This window comes from Notamacropus eugenii, chromosome 2 (genome assembly GCF_028372415.1).
Source record: "Notamacropus eugenii isolate mMacEug1 chromosome 2, mMacEug1.pri_v2, whole genome shotgun sequence".
In the NCBI taxonomy this organism is placed as follows: Eukaryota; Metazoa; Chordata; class Mammalia; order Diprotodontia; family Macropodidae; genus Notamacropus; species Notamacropus eugenii.
In genome coordinates, this window is record NC_092873.1 from 50,973,137 (window position 1) to 50,991,256 (window position 18,120).

General features: G+C 43.0%; 1 protein-coding gene across 4 annotated transcripts in view; it reads left to right on the forward strand.

Annotated features, from left to right (window-relative positions):
- Nucleotides 1-18,120, forward strand: part of POR (cytochrome p450 oxidoreductase) — an 83,069-nt gene that overhangs the window by 25,357 nt on the left and 39,592 nt on the right. For 2 of the 4 annotated variants that reach the window (XM_072640244.1, XM_072640245.1), the window contains exons 2-3: nt 5,817-5,885; nt 12,968-13,154. In XM_072640244.1, coding sequence (XP_072496345.1) covers nt 12,982-13,154 — 173 coding nt within the window. In that variant the 5' untranslated portion in view covers nt 5,817-5,885; nt 12,968-12,981. The remainder of the gene's footprint in view (nt 1-5,816; nt 5,886-12,967; nt 13,155-18,120) is intronic. The other 2 variants (XM_072640246.1, XM_072640247.1) reach the window with 1 other exon arrangement.

Consider the following 18,120-nt stretch of genomic DNA (forward strand, 5'->3'; position numbering starts at 1 on the left):
GGTAGTAAAGTGTCAGAAGCTTACTTGGAATCTTTGTGTTTCCTGGTTCCAAGTCCAGCAGGTTTGCCTATGTACCCTGCTCCCTGTACAGCTGAAATAGCCCCTGAAGACCAAGGGATTAACAGAAGGGAACTTCCAAAGAATCATTTTGCTGCCTTGGTAATTTTGAATAGACTTGTTCCTGCCTGGTATAAGGCAGCATGGGTTTGACTTGACTGATACTGGACATGCCATAAGGGATAGAATTAGTGAGTCTGAAGAGCCCTGCACTGGGAATTAGAATTCTCAGCTCTTAGAACTGGAAAGTACTTTGGCTGCTGCAGTGGAGTCTTGGCCAAGGTCGAAGCTGGCTTGGCTTCATGGTTCCTTTGCAAGATGATAGGCTTGGCCCAGGTGATTTCTACAGTCCTTTCTAATTCTTGGATTCTCTGATATGCTGAACTGCATTTTGGCTTCTCAGGATGACTTAACAACCTGAGTGTCTGAACATTTACATTTTTTCTTTAGCTATAAAGATTTTTAGAGTGGCTTGCAGTAAACGGGTAAGCGCAACAGCAGCACTGACGATGAGATGATAGTGATATTCATGTTCCTGCGTGCGGAACTGGTGAAGATGCTGGTGGCATGTGAGACTGGGGCTCAGCAGTGATTTGTACCAGCCTGTCTGATACTCTGAATGCTCAAGTTCTTTGATTTGTGGTTGTTTCTGCTGATTAGAGAAACTTGGATGAGAACTGACTTGTACCTAACTGATAGTGTATTTTCCCCTGTCTTTGTCTCTTAACTCTTTCTTGTTTCTTTAAGAGTCACTTTGAGGCATGGAGGATTTTAAACTAGAGGACCAGACAGTACTTAGTGGCTGAACACATTGTGCTTAATAGTTAACATTGCTGAGGAAAATGTAGAGTTGTAAAGGGAACTACTTTTCCTTTTACAGGCTTTCAATGACAACTCAAAATGATGAAGAGAAGTTGAGCTGTAGTGTGTGGCAGGATATTTAGGGACTGAGCTTTGAAAAAACAGCCTCTACTTACACTAATGAAGTTGTACCTGATTGAGCAAGACAAAGTAAGTGGCTCATTGAATTGGCCTTGAGCCAAAGGGCTAGAAGGTCAAAAATGTGTGAGCATGTAGACCTGACCATTGATAGTGAAGATTTGGGGCAAGAGATTTTCATGTCCCTTGTTTTTGTTTGCTCACTTGTCAGTTGTGACATGGATGCGTATATCACTGTACACATACGGTCAGCAGGGACATATGTGGGATGTGGGTTACTGCAGACAATGTCACAAAGCCTCTGTGCATTAGGGAATATTTCCCTAAATCTTACTTTAAGCACCTCCTGCCCACTGGTCTTTTCTCCAAAAACAGGCAGAATGAGCTGGGTCATGTTCTTAGTAGTTGCCTTAAGAGGCACATGACTTCTGCATTGTATGACACCAGGGGTCAGAAAGAGGAAGGCCAAGACCAGATGCTGACTGTGGGGCAAGATGACTAATGAAAATAGACCCTCAGTGAGTCAGCATGTTTCAGCACCTGTTTGGCCAAACAAATGTTCCAATACTTAACTCATCTTAAGAAAAATCCCAGGATGCAGAGATCTCATGTGCCCCACCAAGGCAGTAAAGAGCTGAAAGTGGTCTGTGCCCATCAATTGGGGAATGATTAAATAAACTATGATACATTAGTTTAATGGACTTTTACCTGTGCCACAAGAAAATGAAGAGAAGCATAGAAAGATTGATATGAACTGATGTAAAGTGAAAGAAGTGAACCAAAGAAGACAACATACCTAGTGGCAACAACTAGGTAGACCACAAAATGAACACCACATAACAATCAATTTTGGATGTGCAGATTTCCCCTCCCTCCCCTTATTCCTCTTTTTTTCTCTTGGTTGTAAGGGGTAAGTCTCTGAGGGGGTTAGGGGTTGGTGGTAAAGGGAAAAAGAATAATACGGGGGGAATGTAGGTGAGGCACAAACAATATACTAATAAAAATCTACTTTTTGAAAAGAAAGACTGTATGTAAATCAGTTCATCTCCTTAGTAATGCATATAGTTACTATTTTCAAGAATTTTAACCCTCTTCCCAGACACCTTTGCTTCCCTAGGTTTCTGTGACAGTAATCTTTCTTGGTTCTCCTCATTCCTGTTTGACCTTTTCAGTAATCTTTGCTGATCTGGTCATCTTCTACCTTCTAAGCTTGAGTGACCCCAAGGCTTTGTCCCAGGTCTTCCCCTGTATACTCTCTTTCCTTTGTTGGTCTAATGAACTCCCATAGGTTTAACTACTACCTGTGCAGATAACACCCAAATGTAAACATACCCTACTCTCTCATCTGAAATCTTTTGTCTTATCATCGGTTGCCTCCTCGCCATCTCTGGATGGATAAGTCTTTATCACATTCAGCAGGTCCACAGTGTAACTGATGATATTTCCCCTTAAACCTACCTACCTTTCCTCCAAGCTCCACCAGTCCAGGTCACTACTACTGTCTTCCCAATCAATAATCAGCCATTAGGCATTTATTAATTACTGTGTGCCAGCTGGTGTGCTAGGAGCTTGAATTGCAAGAACAAAGAATGCCACAGTCCATACTAAAAAAGCTTACATTCTAATGAGGAAGAGGCAACAAATCTCTATCTTAAATATAAAGAGAATACATATTCATAAACACAAAGTAGTTAGATAGACAGTTATCAACTTAGGTTCATAAATTTGGAATCCTCTTTGATCCTTGATAGCCTTCTCTCTCCATATTCAGTCACTGGCCAAGTACCATAAATTCTCTTTCCACCATCTTTTTGCATTCACAGCTGCCACCTTCCTTCAGGACCTGTCAGGACTATGAAATTCAGGACTATGAAAACAGCCTCCCATGTGCTGGGAGTGTGATTAAGAGTCACTCGGGGAAGAGGAGTGTGGCCATTACTCAGAAGCTTCCTCACCCCTTACGTGTAGGCATCTACCAAGACTCCTTCACTCAGCCTTTTCTTTCCTCTACTTTAATATTTTCTTCCTTGGCAGTCTCATTTTCTTTCATTTCCCCTGGGGAATGGCTACTGATTTCTCTATTTCTAGCCTGTACTTCTCCCTGCAGGGCACTAGCCCTGCCCTTTCAACTGTTTGAACCTTGTAGGTTTTACCTGGTGACATCTTTTTCTCCTTCTTCAAGGCCCAACTCAGGTCACTTCTTTCAGTAAGCCTGCTCTGATTTCTTTCTCTTTTTAAATCTCTTAGGCTCCTGTGACCTACAGGTACTGTGTATTTAATCATTTACAAAGTGCAGTCTAGTTATTTGGGCCCCATTTCTATATCAAACTCCTTGGGCACAGACTGGTTTGATTTTGGCTTGGTGGATCGAGCATTGGAGTCAGGACAAGCTGAATTTGAGGGTCTGCCTCAGACCCTCACTTGCTGTGTGACCACAGATAAACCATTAACCTTTCTGGACTTTGCTGTGTGACCACAGATAAACCATTAACCTTTCTGGATTTTAGTTACTCCCTATGAAATGGTTATAATTACTAACTATTTCATAGAGTTGTGAGGATCAAATATGATAATATACTTGGCAAATTTTAAAACACTAAATTATTTCAATTTTGTAGCCTTGTCTCCATGCTTAACACATGTTTTATTGACATGAGTCAGCAGTGTGCAAGCTCCAGATAATGTTCGAATGCCTAAATACCGACAAAAAAGCATTCTGTGAATTCTGTGAAATCTGGGCTTTTGCCACTTTCCTGCTTTCAATTCCATGGTGATTGCTTGAATCTTGCCTTTGTTGTGACTACGGACTTTTAAGTAAACTGTTAACATCTGCCTTCTTGTGTGTGCATATATGTGTGTGTGTGTTGTGATCCCAATTCAGACATCGGCATTTAGCCCTGTTCATTCTCTTGTTGGCCTTGCCTTCTCTGTTTCAGCTTGTTGTGTGCTCTTTGGTGATCTGCCTTCCAGACTTTTAGCTATCCACCATTAGCTTTGGGTTATTTGGGTTTATCGGTAGATGTGGTACTGTGATACGGGGGCTACTTATCCATCCTGCCTTCATACATCCTGGATGTGGAACAGGGCTGGGCCAAACACAGGCTCAGCGAATATGGGAGCTTCTTGGTTGGCATTTTGTTTTGATCAGAGGAAAGAAGGAGCTGACCTTTGTGGAAGAAACCTTGAGCTTTGGGGGAGGGGAGTGGAGGAGTGGAGAGGGACTGTTTGGCCAGGATAGAGCTTCAAAATTCACCCTCAGGACAAAGATCAGTCCTTGGTAGCTTCAGTCATTGTGTATTCTCTTACTGTGTAAAGCTTTAAACCTATTACTGATTGATTTAAATCTGCAAGGGTTAAATCCTGGTCTTGTGTTTATTAGCAAGAGAGGGCGGGCTTTCCCAGGAAGCCAGGGAATAGATGCCGTTGGCTCCAGTAAAGATTCAGATTCTTGTAGGAGGAAGGGTCTCTCTACCTTTTCAAATACCCCTCACTCAGTTTACTTTCATTTATAGGTAAACCCGACTTGTTTAAAAGCAGGCTTTTCATCTTTGTCTCCTTGTGATTCCTAGTTGCCTTGCTCAGGGGGAGAATATGAATGAAGGGGACCAACCGGATGTAGCTGGAGGCATGTAGAAGCCAGGAGACAGGACCAGACTCCCTAGGGAGGGGGTAAAATGGCAGTTACTTCCAGGAACTTCCTGGGGGGTTCCCGCTGCTAGATGACATTCTTTTCCAAAACTAAAGCAGAATTAATAAAAATTGTTTGCAGAGCAGCCACTTGCTTCCTTCAGATCGGCTCTGGTAGCTGCCAGTCACCTCAGCTTGGATGATGTTGGGGAAAAGGAACTGGATTATCTTGGATGCTTTGCATAATGGAGGCGTTTAAGAGGAGCCCAAGAGACTTTTCTTTCTCTTCTTGATTTAATAGAAGCAGCATTAAAATAAAAGAACTGAAAATGTCCACTTTGGTACTGTTGCCTTTTTTCCTGTTTCTTTGAGAGTGTTCACCCTGACAGTTCTTTTCTTTAGTCTCTTGTCTCCCTTTTTAAAAGTGCCTGTGTGCCAGCACACGTGTGTGCATGTGTACGTGTGAGAGAGAGCCTATGCACTTCTGTGTGTGGAGGCCTGTTTGTGCATATCTGTATGTGAGCCTGTGTATATCTGTGTGTGTATGTGGGGGCTTGTGTGGCCTGTGTTCAGGTGTAAGTGTGTGTACCTATGCGTGTATGTACAAGCCTGTGTGCATCTGTATGAGTGTGCTTGTGTGGGCCTGGGAGAGCCTGTGTATGTCAGTGTATGTGTGGAGGCCTGTGTGAGTTTTGACCTCAGTGTTTGCTGCTTTCTTACTGGAACCAGAGCAAGGTCCTTCCCTTCTGTTTGCTCCTTTCTGACAAGGGATTCTCTGGATACTTGGATTCTCTGCTTCCTAGGTTGCTGTGAGGACAGCTCCTGGTGAACCTTAGAGCCTTATGGGAAGAGGAACTCATATTATTTATGTTACAAGTAATAATGATGATGATCAGCCTCACACACACCTTTCTGGCACAGAGAAATTAGCTCTAGATAAGTGACTGAAAGGCAGGTGTGTGTGACTCTGTGTGTGTGTGTGTGTGTGTGTGTGTGTGTGTGTGTGTGTGTGTGTGTGTGTGGGCAGGCAGAGACCCAGTCCTTCCTTAGATGCCTTAGAGCAGTGCTGCTTACAGATCTGAGTTCTTTTCGTTCCCTGAAGTTGAAAGGGAAAGGATAGTTGTCTAGTTGTTGGTGCTCAGTGTTCTCTGTCCTCTGTAACTTCTCTGATGCTACCTCTCTTCCCTTTTCAGCTCAGCTAGCTGCCTGCTCACTCATCATTCCCTGAAATCAGCCTTGGCCTTATTCAGTGGACTTTGAAGGTAAGCCTGGTTTATTCATTTGGGTCAGGAGGACTTGAGTTTTCAGAATGGAGGGCTGGTCTCCTCTCACTAGGCCCCTGCTCTTCTGGAGAACTTGACTCAGTTATAGGTTTAGAACTCTTTGCTAGGCCTCTGCCTATGCCAGATCATCTCCAGATCATCTGGTCTGACTCAAGATATATTGTGCTCACTTGGCACACCAGGCACCTGGAGAGGTCAAGCTGCCTGTCCAAGGTCACATTACTCATTTCTCCCTTCTCTGTTTCTAGATCTCTCATGTTTTGGCACAGGTATGCCTACCTACATGTTCACTCCCCCAAATTTTTGCTTTCCTGGATCTAAGTTGAGGCCTTTTCTTTCTCTTTCCTTAATTCAGAAGGGAGAAGTGTGGGGGTGAGGTCGGGGGAGGTGTTGTTCTAAGCAATCTTGTATCCCCTCTGGCTTTAGATTCTTTGATACTTTTTACTCACAAAGAATGATTTCTTCACTACTAGAGATATAAGCATATTCTACTGTATGTTAGAATCCTGAGTGAGGTTGGTGCTTTCTTATCTATGTAAGTGGCAAGTCCTGGTCAGAGCTGCTACAGGGTGGCTCTTGAAGGCAAATGTTCCACAATACTGTGCCAGTCGAGGATTATTTGGTTCATTCTGCAGGGTAGCAAGATCCCCTCGAAGCTAGAAAGTTTTGGCAGGGGCTGATGAGAATTTTTATTAATGGCTCTGACTCTTAAGGTTTAAAACTATGATCTCCAGTTCCTCAACCCTCAGTTCTTTCCCAGGTCATCATTGCTGCATGGGCTACGCTCCCCTCCCTTCCATCTTGATCCCTTGGTGAACTCTCTCCTCCTTTATCCTGTCTCACATTTCCTTGCCAAGGAAATCTGTACATGCACAAGGGATCCCATTTGTTCTATCGTCCTCATTCTCTCATTTACCTTTCTTTCCTTCCCATCTACTGCCTGCAGACATATCTATGTCTCCCCTGTCCTGGAAACACCTTCCCTTGAGCGGTTCTCATTCCATAGCTTGTTATCTTTCTGTGTCTAAACTTGAGAAGCCTCTGTCACTGATGCCTCCACTTCCTTCCCTCTCCCTCTCTTCTTAACCCTTTGGTTTCCAGCCTTGTCATTCAACTTGAAACAACTCTATTCAGTTACCATTTATCTCCTAATCAGCAGAATCACTGTCCTTCTTGACCTCTTCAGGCTTTGACACTGTTAATCACCCTCTTTTCGGTCCTTTTCTAGGCTTATGTCCCATGGTCCCCTCTTGGCTCTCCTCCTTCCTGTCTGACCACTGCTCCTCAGTCTTCTTTTCTGGATCTTCTTCCAGGGTGCAAACACTAACCTGGGGCATCCCACAGGAATCTCCTGGACCTTCTTCTCTCTCTAGATAATCTTATTGGGTGATTCCAGCTCCCATGGATCCAATGTCCCAATGATCTCGCTCCAATGAATCTTTGCTGAAGATTCTCAAAATCAACATCTTCCTCCCTGTTTTCTCTCCTGACCTCCAGTCTTACATCTTCAGCTGCCTTAACCAGATGTCCCACAGACATCTTAAACTCACCATGTCTAAAACTACATTTGTTTTCTTTCCTTCCAAACTTCCCTGTTCCTACCTTTCCTGTTCCTATAGAGGACAAGCTAGTCCTCCCAATCCCCAGGCTTACCACTTAGGAGTCACCCTCACTATCTCACCCCTCATGTTCAATCTGTTGCCAAGGCCTGTCGATTTCACCTTTGTAACATCTCTTCAATGCCTCCCCATGGCTCCCACCATTCTAGGACAGGCCCCCATCACCTCATGCCTGGAGCATTATTGTAAGAAGTTACTGGTGGGTTGGCGTGCCTCAGGTCTGTCTCCACTGCATTCTGTCTGTCATTCAGCCACTAAAAAGATTTTCCTGAAGTTTGTGTCCAACCATGCCACTCTTCTATTCAGCAAACACTGTTTGCTTCAGAATCAAAAAGAAAGTACTCTTGCCTTCAAAGCCCCCTTCCTTCCTTCTCCTTTTGCAGCCTTCTTTCACCTTCCTTGACTCTTGTACTCTGTGATCCAGTGACACCAGCCTCTTTGTCGGTCCTCAGACGACATTCTCCATCTCCTGACTCCAACACTTTCACTGATTGTTCTCCATACTTGTTTTTCTCTCCCTCCCATCTTTTGCTACTCTCTTCTCTAGGCTTCTGTGGTAGTGCTCCTGACCTCCCACTGTTCAAATCCAGTCCCTCCCTCTAGAAGTGTATGAAAGTCTATCAGAGCTCGCACCTGCAACTTAGAAGATTGTTAGAAATGGTTTTCTTGCGGTTTAGATGACAGAGTCTGATTTTCTACCCCCCTCCAAGAAGCCTTTCCCCATCTTCCTCAGTGCCTCCCTTCTGTTGATCAGCTCCAATTTCTTCTTTATCTCCTTTGTACTGAGTGGTCTGCATTTATCTCCCCTATTAAACTGAGCTCCTTGAGGGCCCATCCTTGAGGGTTTTGAGCTCTTTCTTTGTGTTCCCAGCACTTAGCACAATGCCCAATACAAATAAAATGCTTCATCAATGCTTGTTGGCCTGCCCATTGCTAATGGTGCAGTAATGTTCTGGCATAGTTACCTTGTTCAGTCATTCTCTGGTTGTTGGGCATCTACATTGTTTCCAGGTCTTTGCTATAAGAACAACAACTGTGTACCTGTTGATGCCTCCCATTTGAGTTTCTATTTTAATTTTACAGAAGAAAAAGCTGATGCTGTACAAACCTCAGGGTTATGTTGGACTCTGACAGACCTGTTGCCTTGAGATATTAATTCCTTAAATTTCTTTACTTGAAAAATGAGGGAAATTACTTTTTTCCTTGTTTGGGTGTAAAATGAATGAGTGAGTTCTCTCTCTAAAGTATTTGAGTGTTTTTGAGTTAGATACTTCAGAAATCCCTCACTTTGTCAAAAACATTTATTAATTATCTGTCTGTGGGTTGCCATGCAAGGTCCTGTCCCTGTATAGCAGTCTTATGTCAGCCCTCCCTCACTCAAAACAAAGTCAAGTGCAAGTCATGTCATTATTTCTCTGATGGCATGGTCTTCTTCAGCAACGAAGGATGAACACACAGCAGTCTTATGTAACTGATGCAGACTAATGCATAAACAGCAATGTCACTGGGTGACTGGTAAGTGGATTTAACCATGAACTGTCCAGATAAACATCATGTGGTGGAAGGAAAAGCTGGTTGAAGGTTTCCAGTCCCTCCTTCCCATTGCTCTTGAGAAGATCCTTTCTGTATCTTTCTTTTAGATCTTAGGAGTTTTCACTTATTTCCCTTTTTCCAGTAGAATAGTGTAAGTCAACTCCAGAAAATGTACTTAGAAACACAATTTTAATATTAGTTATTGAGAGAGAAAAGAATCAGACTTTTGTGATCTAACAACAAGAAAAATGCTGCAAGATTGGAAAATTATTTTTAAAAAAACCTCTGAGTTCGAAGTTCAAGATCAGATAGACTTTGCCCCTTTGCACTTGCCAGGCAAGAGGACTTAGGAGAACCCATAGGTGGAGCTCCTTGATTGTGGTGTACTAGTGATGTCAGTGTGCTAAGAAGTTAGACATAAAGTCTTCAGGGTTGGCTCTCTTGTGAAAAGGCTGTTGGCTACTCTACTAGAAATGTAATGTGATACAGCAGAGTAGTCAGAGGCCCCAGGTTCAAATTCTGGTTGTGCCAGAAGTCACTTCAACTCTGTGGGCTTCAGTTTCCTCATCTGTAAAATAGGGCATTTGGATTCAGTTACCTCTGATGTCCCTTTCATGTCCCAGTTTATGATTCAAAGGTCCTTGTGAGTCTGTGTAATAAATGCTCATTTGTACAGGGAACTTCCTCTGGCATGGGGCATTTCCTCCTTGATTTTGTTATAGAGATCAGTATCAGTAACACAGGGAAAGTGTAAAGTGAGACCAACTTTGGTCTGAGTAGGTCAAGGTACATCATTAAGAAACTAGATAAATGGGGTCTCAGAGGTTTCTTGCTTTGCTAACTCATGTCAGGCTCACCCACCTGCCAGGTTTGAAAAGGTGGAAGAGGGGGGAGGAACCAAAATGGTGGAGTAGAAAGATACACATATGCTAGCTCTGAACCCACAGCCCATAAAATACCAGTAAAGAAGAACTCCCAACAAATTCTGGAGCAGCAGAAGCCACAGAACAACAGAGTGGAGGAGATTTCTGTTCCAGAGAGACCTGAAAAACCAACACGAAAGGTCCATTGGGCCCTGGACCCGGAGCCGAGCAGGCTTCAGGGACAGAATCTCCAGCAGCTGCCCAGGTCCCTCCACCCACAGGAGCCAAAGGTCAGTCAGAGGGGCTTTTTGGCCCACAGAGAGGGGAGCAGGGTGTCCCCATAACTCAGGCCCCGTGGGGAGGCAGCAGTGGAGGCAGCAGCTGACTGGGGCTCCCAAAGCAGGCAGGAGCTTGGATCCATTGTTGAAGGTCTCCACACAAACCCCCTGAGGGAACTGAGCCCCGTGAGGTGGCCCTGCCCCCACCTGAGCACCTGAACTTAATCTCACACTGAATAGCAGCCCCACCCCCACCAAAAGCCCTGAGGCTAGGAAGCAGCATTTGAATCTCAGACCCCAAGCACTGGCTGGGCGGATCTGGAGGCAAGGTAGGTGTGGAGAGGACACTCAGAAGTCAAGTCACTGGCTGGGAAAATGCCCAGAAAAGGGAAAAAAAATAAGACCATAGAAGGTTACTTTCTTGGTGAACAGATACCTCCTCCCATCCTTTTTGATGAGGAAGAACAATGCTTACCATCAAGGGAAGACATAAATGTCAAGGCTTCTGTATCCCAAGCATCGATAATTAATATTCACTGGGCTCAGGCCATGGAAGAGCTCAAAAAAGGATTTTGAAAATCAAGTTAGAGAGGTGGAGGAAAAACTGGGAAGAGAAATGAGAGAGATGCATGAAAAGCAGGTCAACACCATGCTAAAGGAGACCCAAAAAAATGCTGAAGAAAATAACACATTGAAAAATAGGCTAACTCAATTGGCAAAAGAGGTTCAAAAAGCCAATGAGGAGAAGAATGCTTTCAAAAGCAGAATTAGCCAAATAGAAAAGGAGGTTCAAAAGCTCACTGAAGAAAATAGTTCTTTAAAAATTAGAATGGAGCAGATGGAAGCTAATGACTTTATGAGAAACCAAGAAATCACAAAACAAAACCAAAAGAATGAAAAAAATGGAAGATAATGTGAAATATCTCATTGGAAAAACAACTGACCTGGAAAATAGATCCAGGAGAGACAACTTAAAAATTATGGGACTACCTGAAAGCCATGATCAAAAAAAGAGCCTAGATATCATCTTTCACGAAATTATCAAGGAAAACTGCCCTGATATTCTAGAACCAGAGGGCAAAATAAGTATTCAAGGAATCCACCAATCACCTCCTGAAAGAGATCCAAAAAGAGAAACTCCTAGGAACATTGTGGCCAAATTCCAGAGTTCCCTGGTCAAAGAGAAAATATTGCAAGCAGCTAGAAAGAAACAGTTCAAGTACTGTGGAAATACAATCAGGATAACACAAGATCTAGCAGCTTCTACATTAAGGGATCGAAAGGCATGAAATATGATATTCCAGAAGTCAAAGGAACTAGGACTAAAACCAAGAATCACCTACCCAGCAAAACTGAGTATAATACTTCAGGGGAAAAAAATGGTCATTCAGTGAAATAGAGGACTTTGAAGCATTCTTGATGAAAAGACCAGAGCTGAAAAGAAAATTTGACTTTCAAACACAAGAATGAAGAGAAGCATGAAAAGGTAAACAGCAAATTGAAGTCATAAGGGATTTACTAAAGTTGAACTGTTTACATTCCTACATGGAAAGATAATATTTGTAACTCTTGAAACTTTTCAGTATCTGGGTAGTTGGTGGGATTACACACACACACACACATACACACACACACACACAGACAGCACAGAGTGAATTGAATAGGGTGGGATCATATCTTAAAAAATGAAATTAAGTGGTGAGAGAGATATATTGGGAGGAGAAAGGGAGAAATGGAATGGGGCAAATTATCTCTCATAAAAGAGGCAAGCAAAAGACTTTTTAGTGGAGGGAAAAAGAGGGGAGGTGAGAGAAAAATATGAAGTTTACTCATCACATTCCACTAAAGGAAGGAATAAAATGGACACTCATTTTGGTATGAAAACCTATCTTACAATACAGGAAAGTGGGGGAGAAGAGGATAAGCAGGGTGGGGGGGATGATGGAAGGGAGGGCAATGGGAGGAGGGAGCAATTTGAAGTCAACACTCTTGGGGGAGGGACAGGATCCAAAGAGAGAACAGAAGCAGGACAGGATGGAGGGAAATATAGTTAGTCTTACACAACATGACTATTATGGAAGTCATTTGCAAAACTACACAGATATGGCCTATATTGAATTGCTTGCCTTCCCAAAGGGAATGGGTGGAGAGGGAGGGATGAAGAGAAGTTGGATCTCAAAGTTTTAGGAACAACTGTCGAGTACTGTTCTTGCTACTAGGAAATAAGAAATACAGGTAATGGGGTATAGAAATTTATCTGGCCCTACAGGACAAAAGAGAAGATGGGGACAAGGGAAGGGAGGGATGATAGAAGAGAGGGCAGATTGGTGATAGGGGCAATTAGAATGCTCGGTGTTTTGGGGTGGGGGGAGGGGACAAATGGGGAGAAAATTTGGAACCCAAAATTTTGTGAAAATGAATGTTAAAAGTTGAATAAATAAATTTAAAAAAAAAAGAAAAGGTGGAAGATCCAATTCTGGGATGTGATGAGACAAGAGGCAAGTAACCTTGCTCTTTTCTGCAGGGTCCCTCATTTGCAGTACATAACCTGGTGCTGTCATCATGGAGCTGGACACAGTGGAGTGCTGCAGAAAGCAAAGGCTCCCAGCATTGTAGGATCACCCTAACCTGTGCCCTGATTGAGGGCATGGGGATCCTGGAACCCACGGGAGCAATTTCTGGTTGAGACTTAGGTCTCCTTGGCACAGTCTTAGCTGACGCCATGATCTTGGCTGCTTTCTGACTTTAGGTCTTGTTTTTCTCCTCAGTCAAACAGATCAACATGGCTGACGTGGACACCAGCGCTGCTGCATCTGAGGCTGGAGCTGAGGACGTTTCCCTTTTCAGCATGACAGACATGTTTCTCTTTTCACTTATTGTGGGCCTCTTGACTTACTGGTTTTTCTTCAGAAAGAAAAAAGAAGAGATCCCGGAGTTCACAAAAATTCAGGAGCCGTAAGTGATTATAGTCATCCCCTTCCCTTTCATGCTCTTCCCTCTTGCCCCCTGCCATGGCTTCATTCGCCTAATTCTGAACCAGCCTCAGTGGGATCCAGCTTTCTGAGGCTGAGTCTTGGTTCACTCTTGCTACCAGGCCAAGAAGGCCTTCATTATAGAGAGATAAGAGAGGTCTCCATAACCCACACATGCATGACCATTTGTCTCTTTAAGTCACAGCATATTTTTCAAGTAGAATTTCTTGACTTGTGCTTTTACCACCACTTTCATTGTTCAAACCCAGAGACCTTTGTGAAGGAGGCTGTAGAAAGAAGACTGAGTTCCCAGTCATAGGCTTCTCAGCCTGAAGAACTTTCAACCTAAGACAGCAAGTCAGTGTGGACAGGGCTGGGCTGTGGTGGGGAACAAAATTTGTCCTGTGAAGTTTGGATTCAGTCAGAGGGCTATACTTGAGGAACTAGAGAGCCGCATGTAGCCTTGAGGCCGCAGGTTCCCCACCCCTAGGTAGGGAAAGTGCAAAATCAGAACATCATAAGCAGCCTAAGTACATAGACCAAGTAAGATGTGTTTTATTTTTTTTAAAAATGTGTTGCCTTAAAAGCCTTTTACATTTTTCTTTCTTTAAAATGCATTCTGGTTATTTGGCCAAACCCTAACATACATCCTGCCACAGGCCCCTTCCCCTCTTGACCTCTGTCATTACTTTATCCAGCACATTGCAATGTCATGTTTTTATGTATGTCTTCTTTATGGATCACCATGAATAGGAAACTTTGAAGTAGAACTGGCATCAAAGGTATTATTGGGGATATGTATTATGGGAAAAGAGGCCCCAGACCATGTTTGAGGATGAGGCTTGAGAGCCTGTGGGTGAGTGTTCCCTGTGATGCTTGAGCAGGGCCACTTGAGCAGGCCACCAGCACCTTAGGTGGACACACCCTTGGTATCAGACATAGCGGAGGACAAGGACAGATCTGCCTTGCTGTTAGAGATGTAGCCAAAGTGATGGTTTCCATGAGCCATCAGAGTACGAAGCTTTTGGTGTCTCCTCTTTCCCTGACCAGACTGGGAATTCCATGGGGGTAGCAACTGTGCTTTAGTTAAAATTTGAGTCTCCCCTAGGTCTGGGCTCTGCATTGGGTGGGCATTTGTGGAATGAATGAATCTAGAGATGGAAGGAGCTTTCATTTCAAGAAAGGATCCAAGAAATATTCTAAAGTGTGTACTCACTCTCATTTTGTTTGATTTTGGGGTCTGCACCTGTGACTTTATTAGTCTAGGGAATCCTCATGAGGAATCCATCCACCTTCAACCCCCTCTCCTCAGAGTTGCCTGGGGAACTGAGCAGTGAGGTGCCAGATCCCCCTGGAGTAAAATTTCATATATATATATACATATATGAGAATTATATGTTCTTATAATTTGAAGTTGAATAGATTAACTGTAATTGTGAGTGCTGAGTTATTTATTTACCAAAGTGAATTTAAGCAGATACTGGTAAAGGTGTAAGGAGATTAAGTATTTTTTGCAATGAGTTTGCACCAATTCTCTGGGGCTATTTTTTCTCCTGTCTTAAGCAATCACCCAGAACACACCCCTACATTGTTTTGTTTAATGAAAAGTGGAACCTTACCTTATCATTCTGCAGCAAATGTATATTCACAGAGATGTTAGCAAAGGCTTTTTACCAATTATGCATAAAGAAAATTTATAAAATTTTAAGTTCCAAACTTTTTTTCTCCCTCCTTCCCTACTTCCCCATCCTCCTCTCCAAGATGGTAAGCAGTCTGACAGAGGTTATACATGTGCAGTCATATTAAACATATTTCCGCATTAGTCTTGTTGTGAAAGAAGAATCAGAACAAAAGGGAAAAACCAAGAGAAAGAAAAAACAAAAATAAGCATTAACAGATCAGTCAGAAGCATTGATTAAGCACCAGCAGCATGGAGAGCACTATCCTGAAGAGAAATTGAGAGAGGGAACCAGTTCAGATAAGACAGTGTCTTCTACTTTGTGGAGTTTACAGGGAGAATAAGACAAACTGGGATTTCATGCAATAAGTGTATTATGGTTAAGTGCATTTAGAAAGTTACAAAACAATGTGCTATGTTAGGTCAAGTGGAGATAGATGGGGAAGATGGCACTGGTTTTGGGCTTTAAAGAAAGGGGAGGGGTAGGAATTCTCCAAGCACATAGAGATAGGGAAAAGTATGATTCATGGATCAGAGGCCAAAGAGTTCAGCAGAGATGAGGGGAGAATGTTTGTCCAGTGCTGATGGAGCATAGAGTTTGTAGAAGGTCTTATGATGAGATAAGACTGGAGGGATAGGGTGATGCCAAGATTATGGAGGGCCTTGAATGTTGGGTAGAGGGATTTGAATTCTCTTTGGTAAGCATTTACGAGTCCCTGAAGATGTTTAAACAGAGCAGTAATATAGTCAGATCCTTGCATGAAAAGGGTTATTCCAGCATCAGGGTTAAAGGATTGGTTGGAGCAGAGGGAAAAAAATGGGAAGGAAGTCCTGTTAACCTATTGAAAGAGTCCTGGTGGTTGGTTGGTAATGACAGTTGTGGCTGTGGAATTAGAGAGGGGGAGAAGATACAAGAAGATGATTGAACTTGGGAGCCAATTGGATAGGAGAGGTAAGGGAGAAGGAAGAGCTAGAGGTGGCCCCAAGGTTTTCAGTATGGCTGACCATGTGATGGTGGTTCCACAGTCAGTAAGAGTCAGGTTAGAGGGAGAAGCAAGTTTAAAGGCAAAGAAAACATCTGGTTCTGGACATGGAGGTACCATGTAGGCAGAGATATCTATCCTCTAGGGAGACCTGGAGCTCCAAAGAGAAGTCAAAACTGATAATAGTTTAGGAAGTCATCTGCTTAGAGTAGTGATGGTGGTTCCACTGTGGTAGTGAATAAGGAGAGGAGGAAGGTATATAGAGGGAAGAGGAGGCAGTGGGCAGACTCTTGGGCATGGGGATGTTAGATGGAAGCCATATTAGGAGGGATTGAGGAGAGAGTGGTGAGTGATGAAGTACAGGTGTTGGTTTTAGACAACCAGAAGTTAGTAATTAAGGGGATCATAGATTTGAAGCTGGAAAGAGCCTCAAAGATCATATAATCCAAGCTCCTTATTTTACAGATGAGGAAATTGAAACCCAGAGAGGGAAGTGACTTGACCAATGTTATAGAAGGAGTAAGTGGCTGGGCTGGGAGGTGGACTTGGACCCTGACTTCAAAGCCAGTTCTTGCCATTGCACTGTTCAGAGAATGGGAATACAAGGCAATGTAGGAGGGGCTAGGGATCTCTTTTTAAAAAAGAATTTTTAGATCTTTAACTCATAAAGATACGTGTGAAATTTAGTGTTTTAAAAAATTATGTGTAGATTTTTTAATAGATCTTGCTATATCTTCATCTTTGTCTTAAAGGATTCCTTTGAATATTAGTCAACAAGCATCTGTGCTTAGTTCCAGGCACTGTGCTAAGCACTAGAGATAGAAAAATAAAAAATAAAAAATTCTAACCCTCAAGGAGCTTATATTCTAATAAAGGAAACAACATAAGTCAGAAATACTGATAAATACAGAGGAAAGGGAAGGTTCTCTTAAAGGGGATGGCACTGGGTGGAGAGATCATGAAAGGCCTACCAAAGGAGGTAATGCTTGAGCTAAGTCTTAAAGACAGCCCAGGGTTCTGGGAATTGGAGTTTAGGAAGGAGACCATCCTAAGCATGGGGAAGAAAGAGCCAGGGCAAAGGCATGGTGATGGGAGATGGAATGTCATTTATGAAGAACAGCAGGTACGCCAGTATGACTGGATTGGTGAGTCTGTGGAGGACAGTAGACTGTAGGAAAATTGGAAAGATAGGAAGAGCCTTAAATGCCAATCAGGATGACTTTATACTTGGTCCTGTAGCTAATGGCAAGCCACAGGAATTGGAGTGTGGTGGGAGGGACATGATCAGGATGTACTTTAGGAAATGGGGATGAGTGTACTTGTATCAAAGACCACTTTAGATGGTTTCATGCTCACTGCACTGATCTCTGTCCAACTCACTGGAACTTTGACTTTGGCCTCCTGTTTGGGACCTGACTTTTCATTTGGATTTTCCAACCAGTTATGTCCATGGTAAATGCCATCTCATCTGTGTCATCTCCTTGCAAAGGAAGGTAAGCCTTTCTATTTTTTTCAGTTCTGAGATATTTTTCAGGTTATAACAAACCTGAAGAGTGCTGGATTCGAGTCTGAAAATCTGCGTTCAGGCCTAGGCTTTGCCATTTACTACTTATTTGACCTGTGGCAAATTTACTTAACTTGCCTGGCCTTATTTACTCAAATACTAAGAGGACAGTCTGCTGCTGTTAAAAGCTGATTGTTCCGGGAATATCCTTGAAGCTAAGTACTTCAGGGGCTACTTGTTTAGCTCACTGGTGTGAGTTTGCAGTTGGGTCTGGACTAAGCCCTGAAAACCTTATCAAAGGGCATATATTTCTTGGATTTAGTTCTGAAATTTGTTGTTGTTGGTGTTGGGCAATGAGAGCTTTGTGCCCAGGTCATGGCCAACTCTTTTTCAGTACTTAAGGACTGCCCTTGATACATTGCATTAAAAATATGGGTAAGGAATGAGCCGATGGGCAGCCTATTGTGAATTGATTATAACACTTTCTAAAAGTTATTTGAATACGTTATCTCAAAGATGATGTAATTAGAAATTATAATTTGCTGTGGCCAGCACAGTCTAGCAGGTCCGGGGCGGTTACGGGGCTCACAGAGCGAGGATGAAAAGACAGGTGGAACACAGCAGTCTGAACAAGCTGAGTTTATTCTAGACATACTGAGCCAATAAATTAGGGGGTCGGGGTGCTTAAATAGTAAAAAACCATAGGGGTAACAATTGAGGCATGAAACAGAAGAGATTGTGATAAGTAGAAAGGGAGGCCTCAAGGCCTCTTTCTCGGAATGTT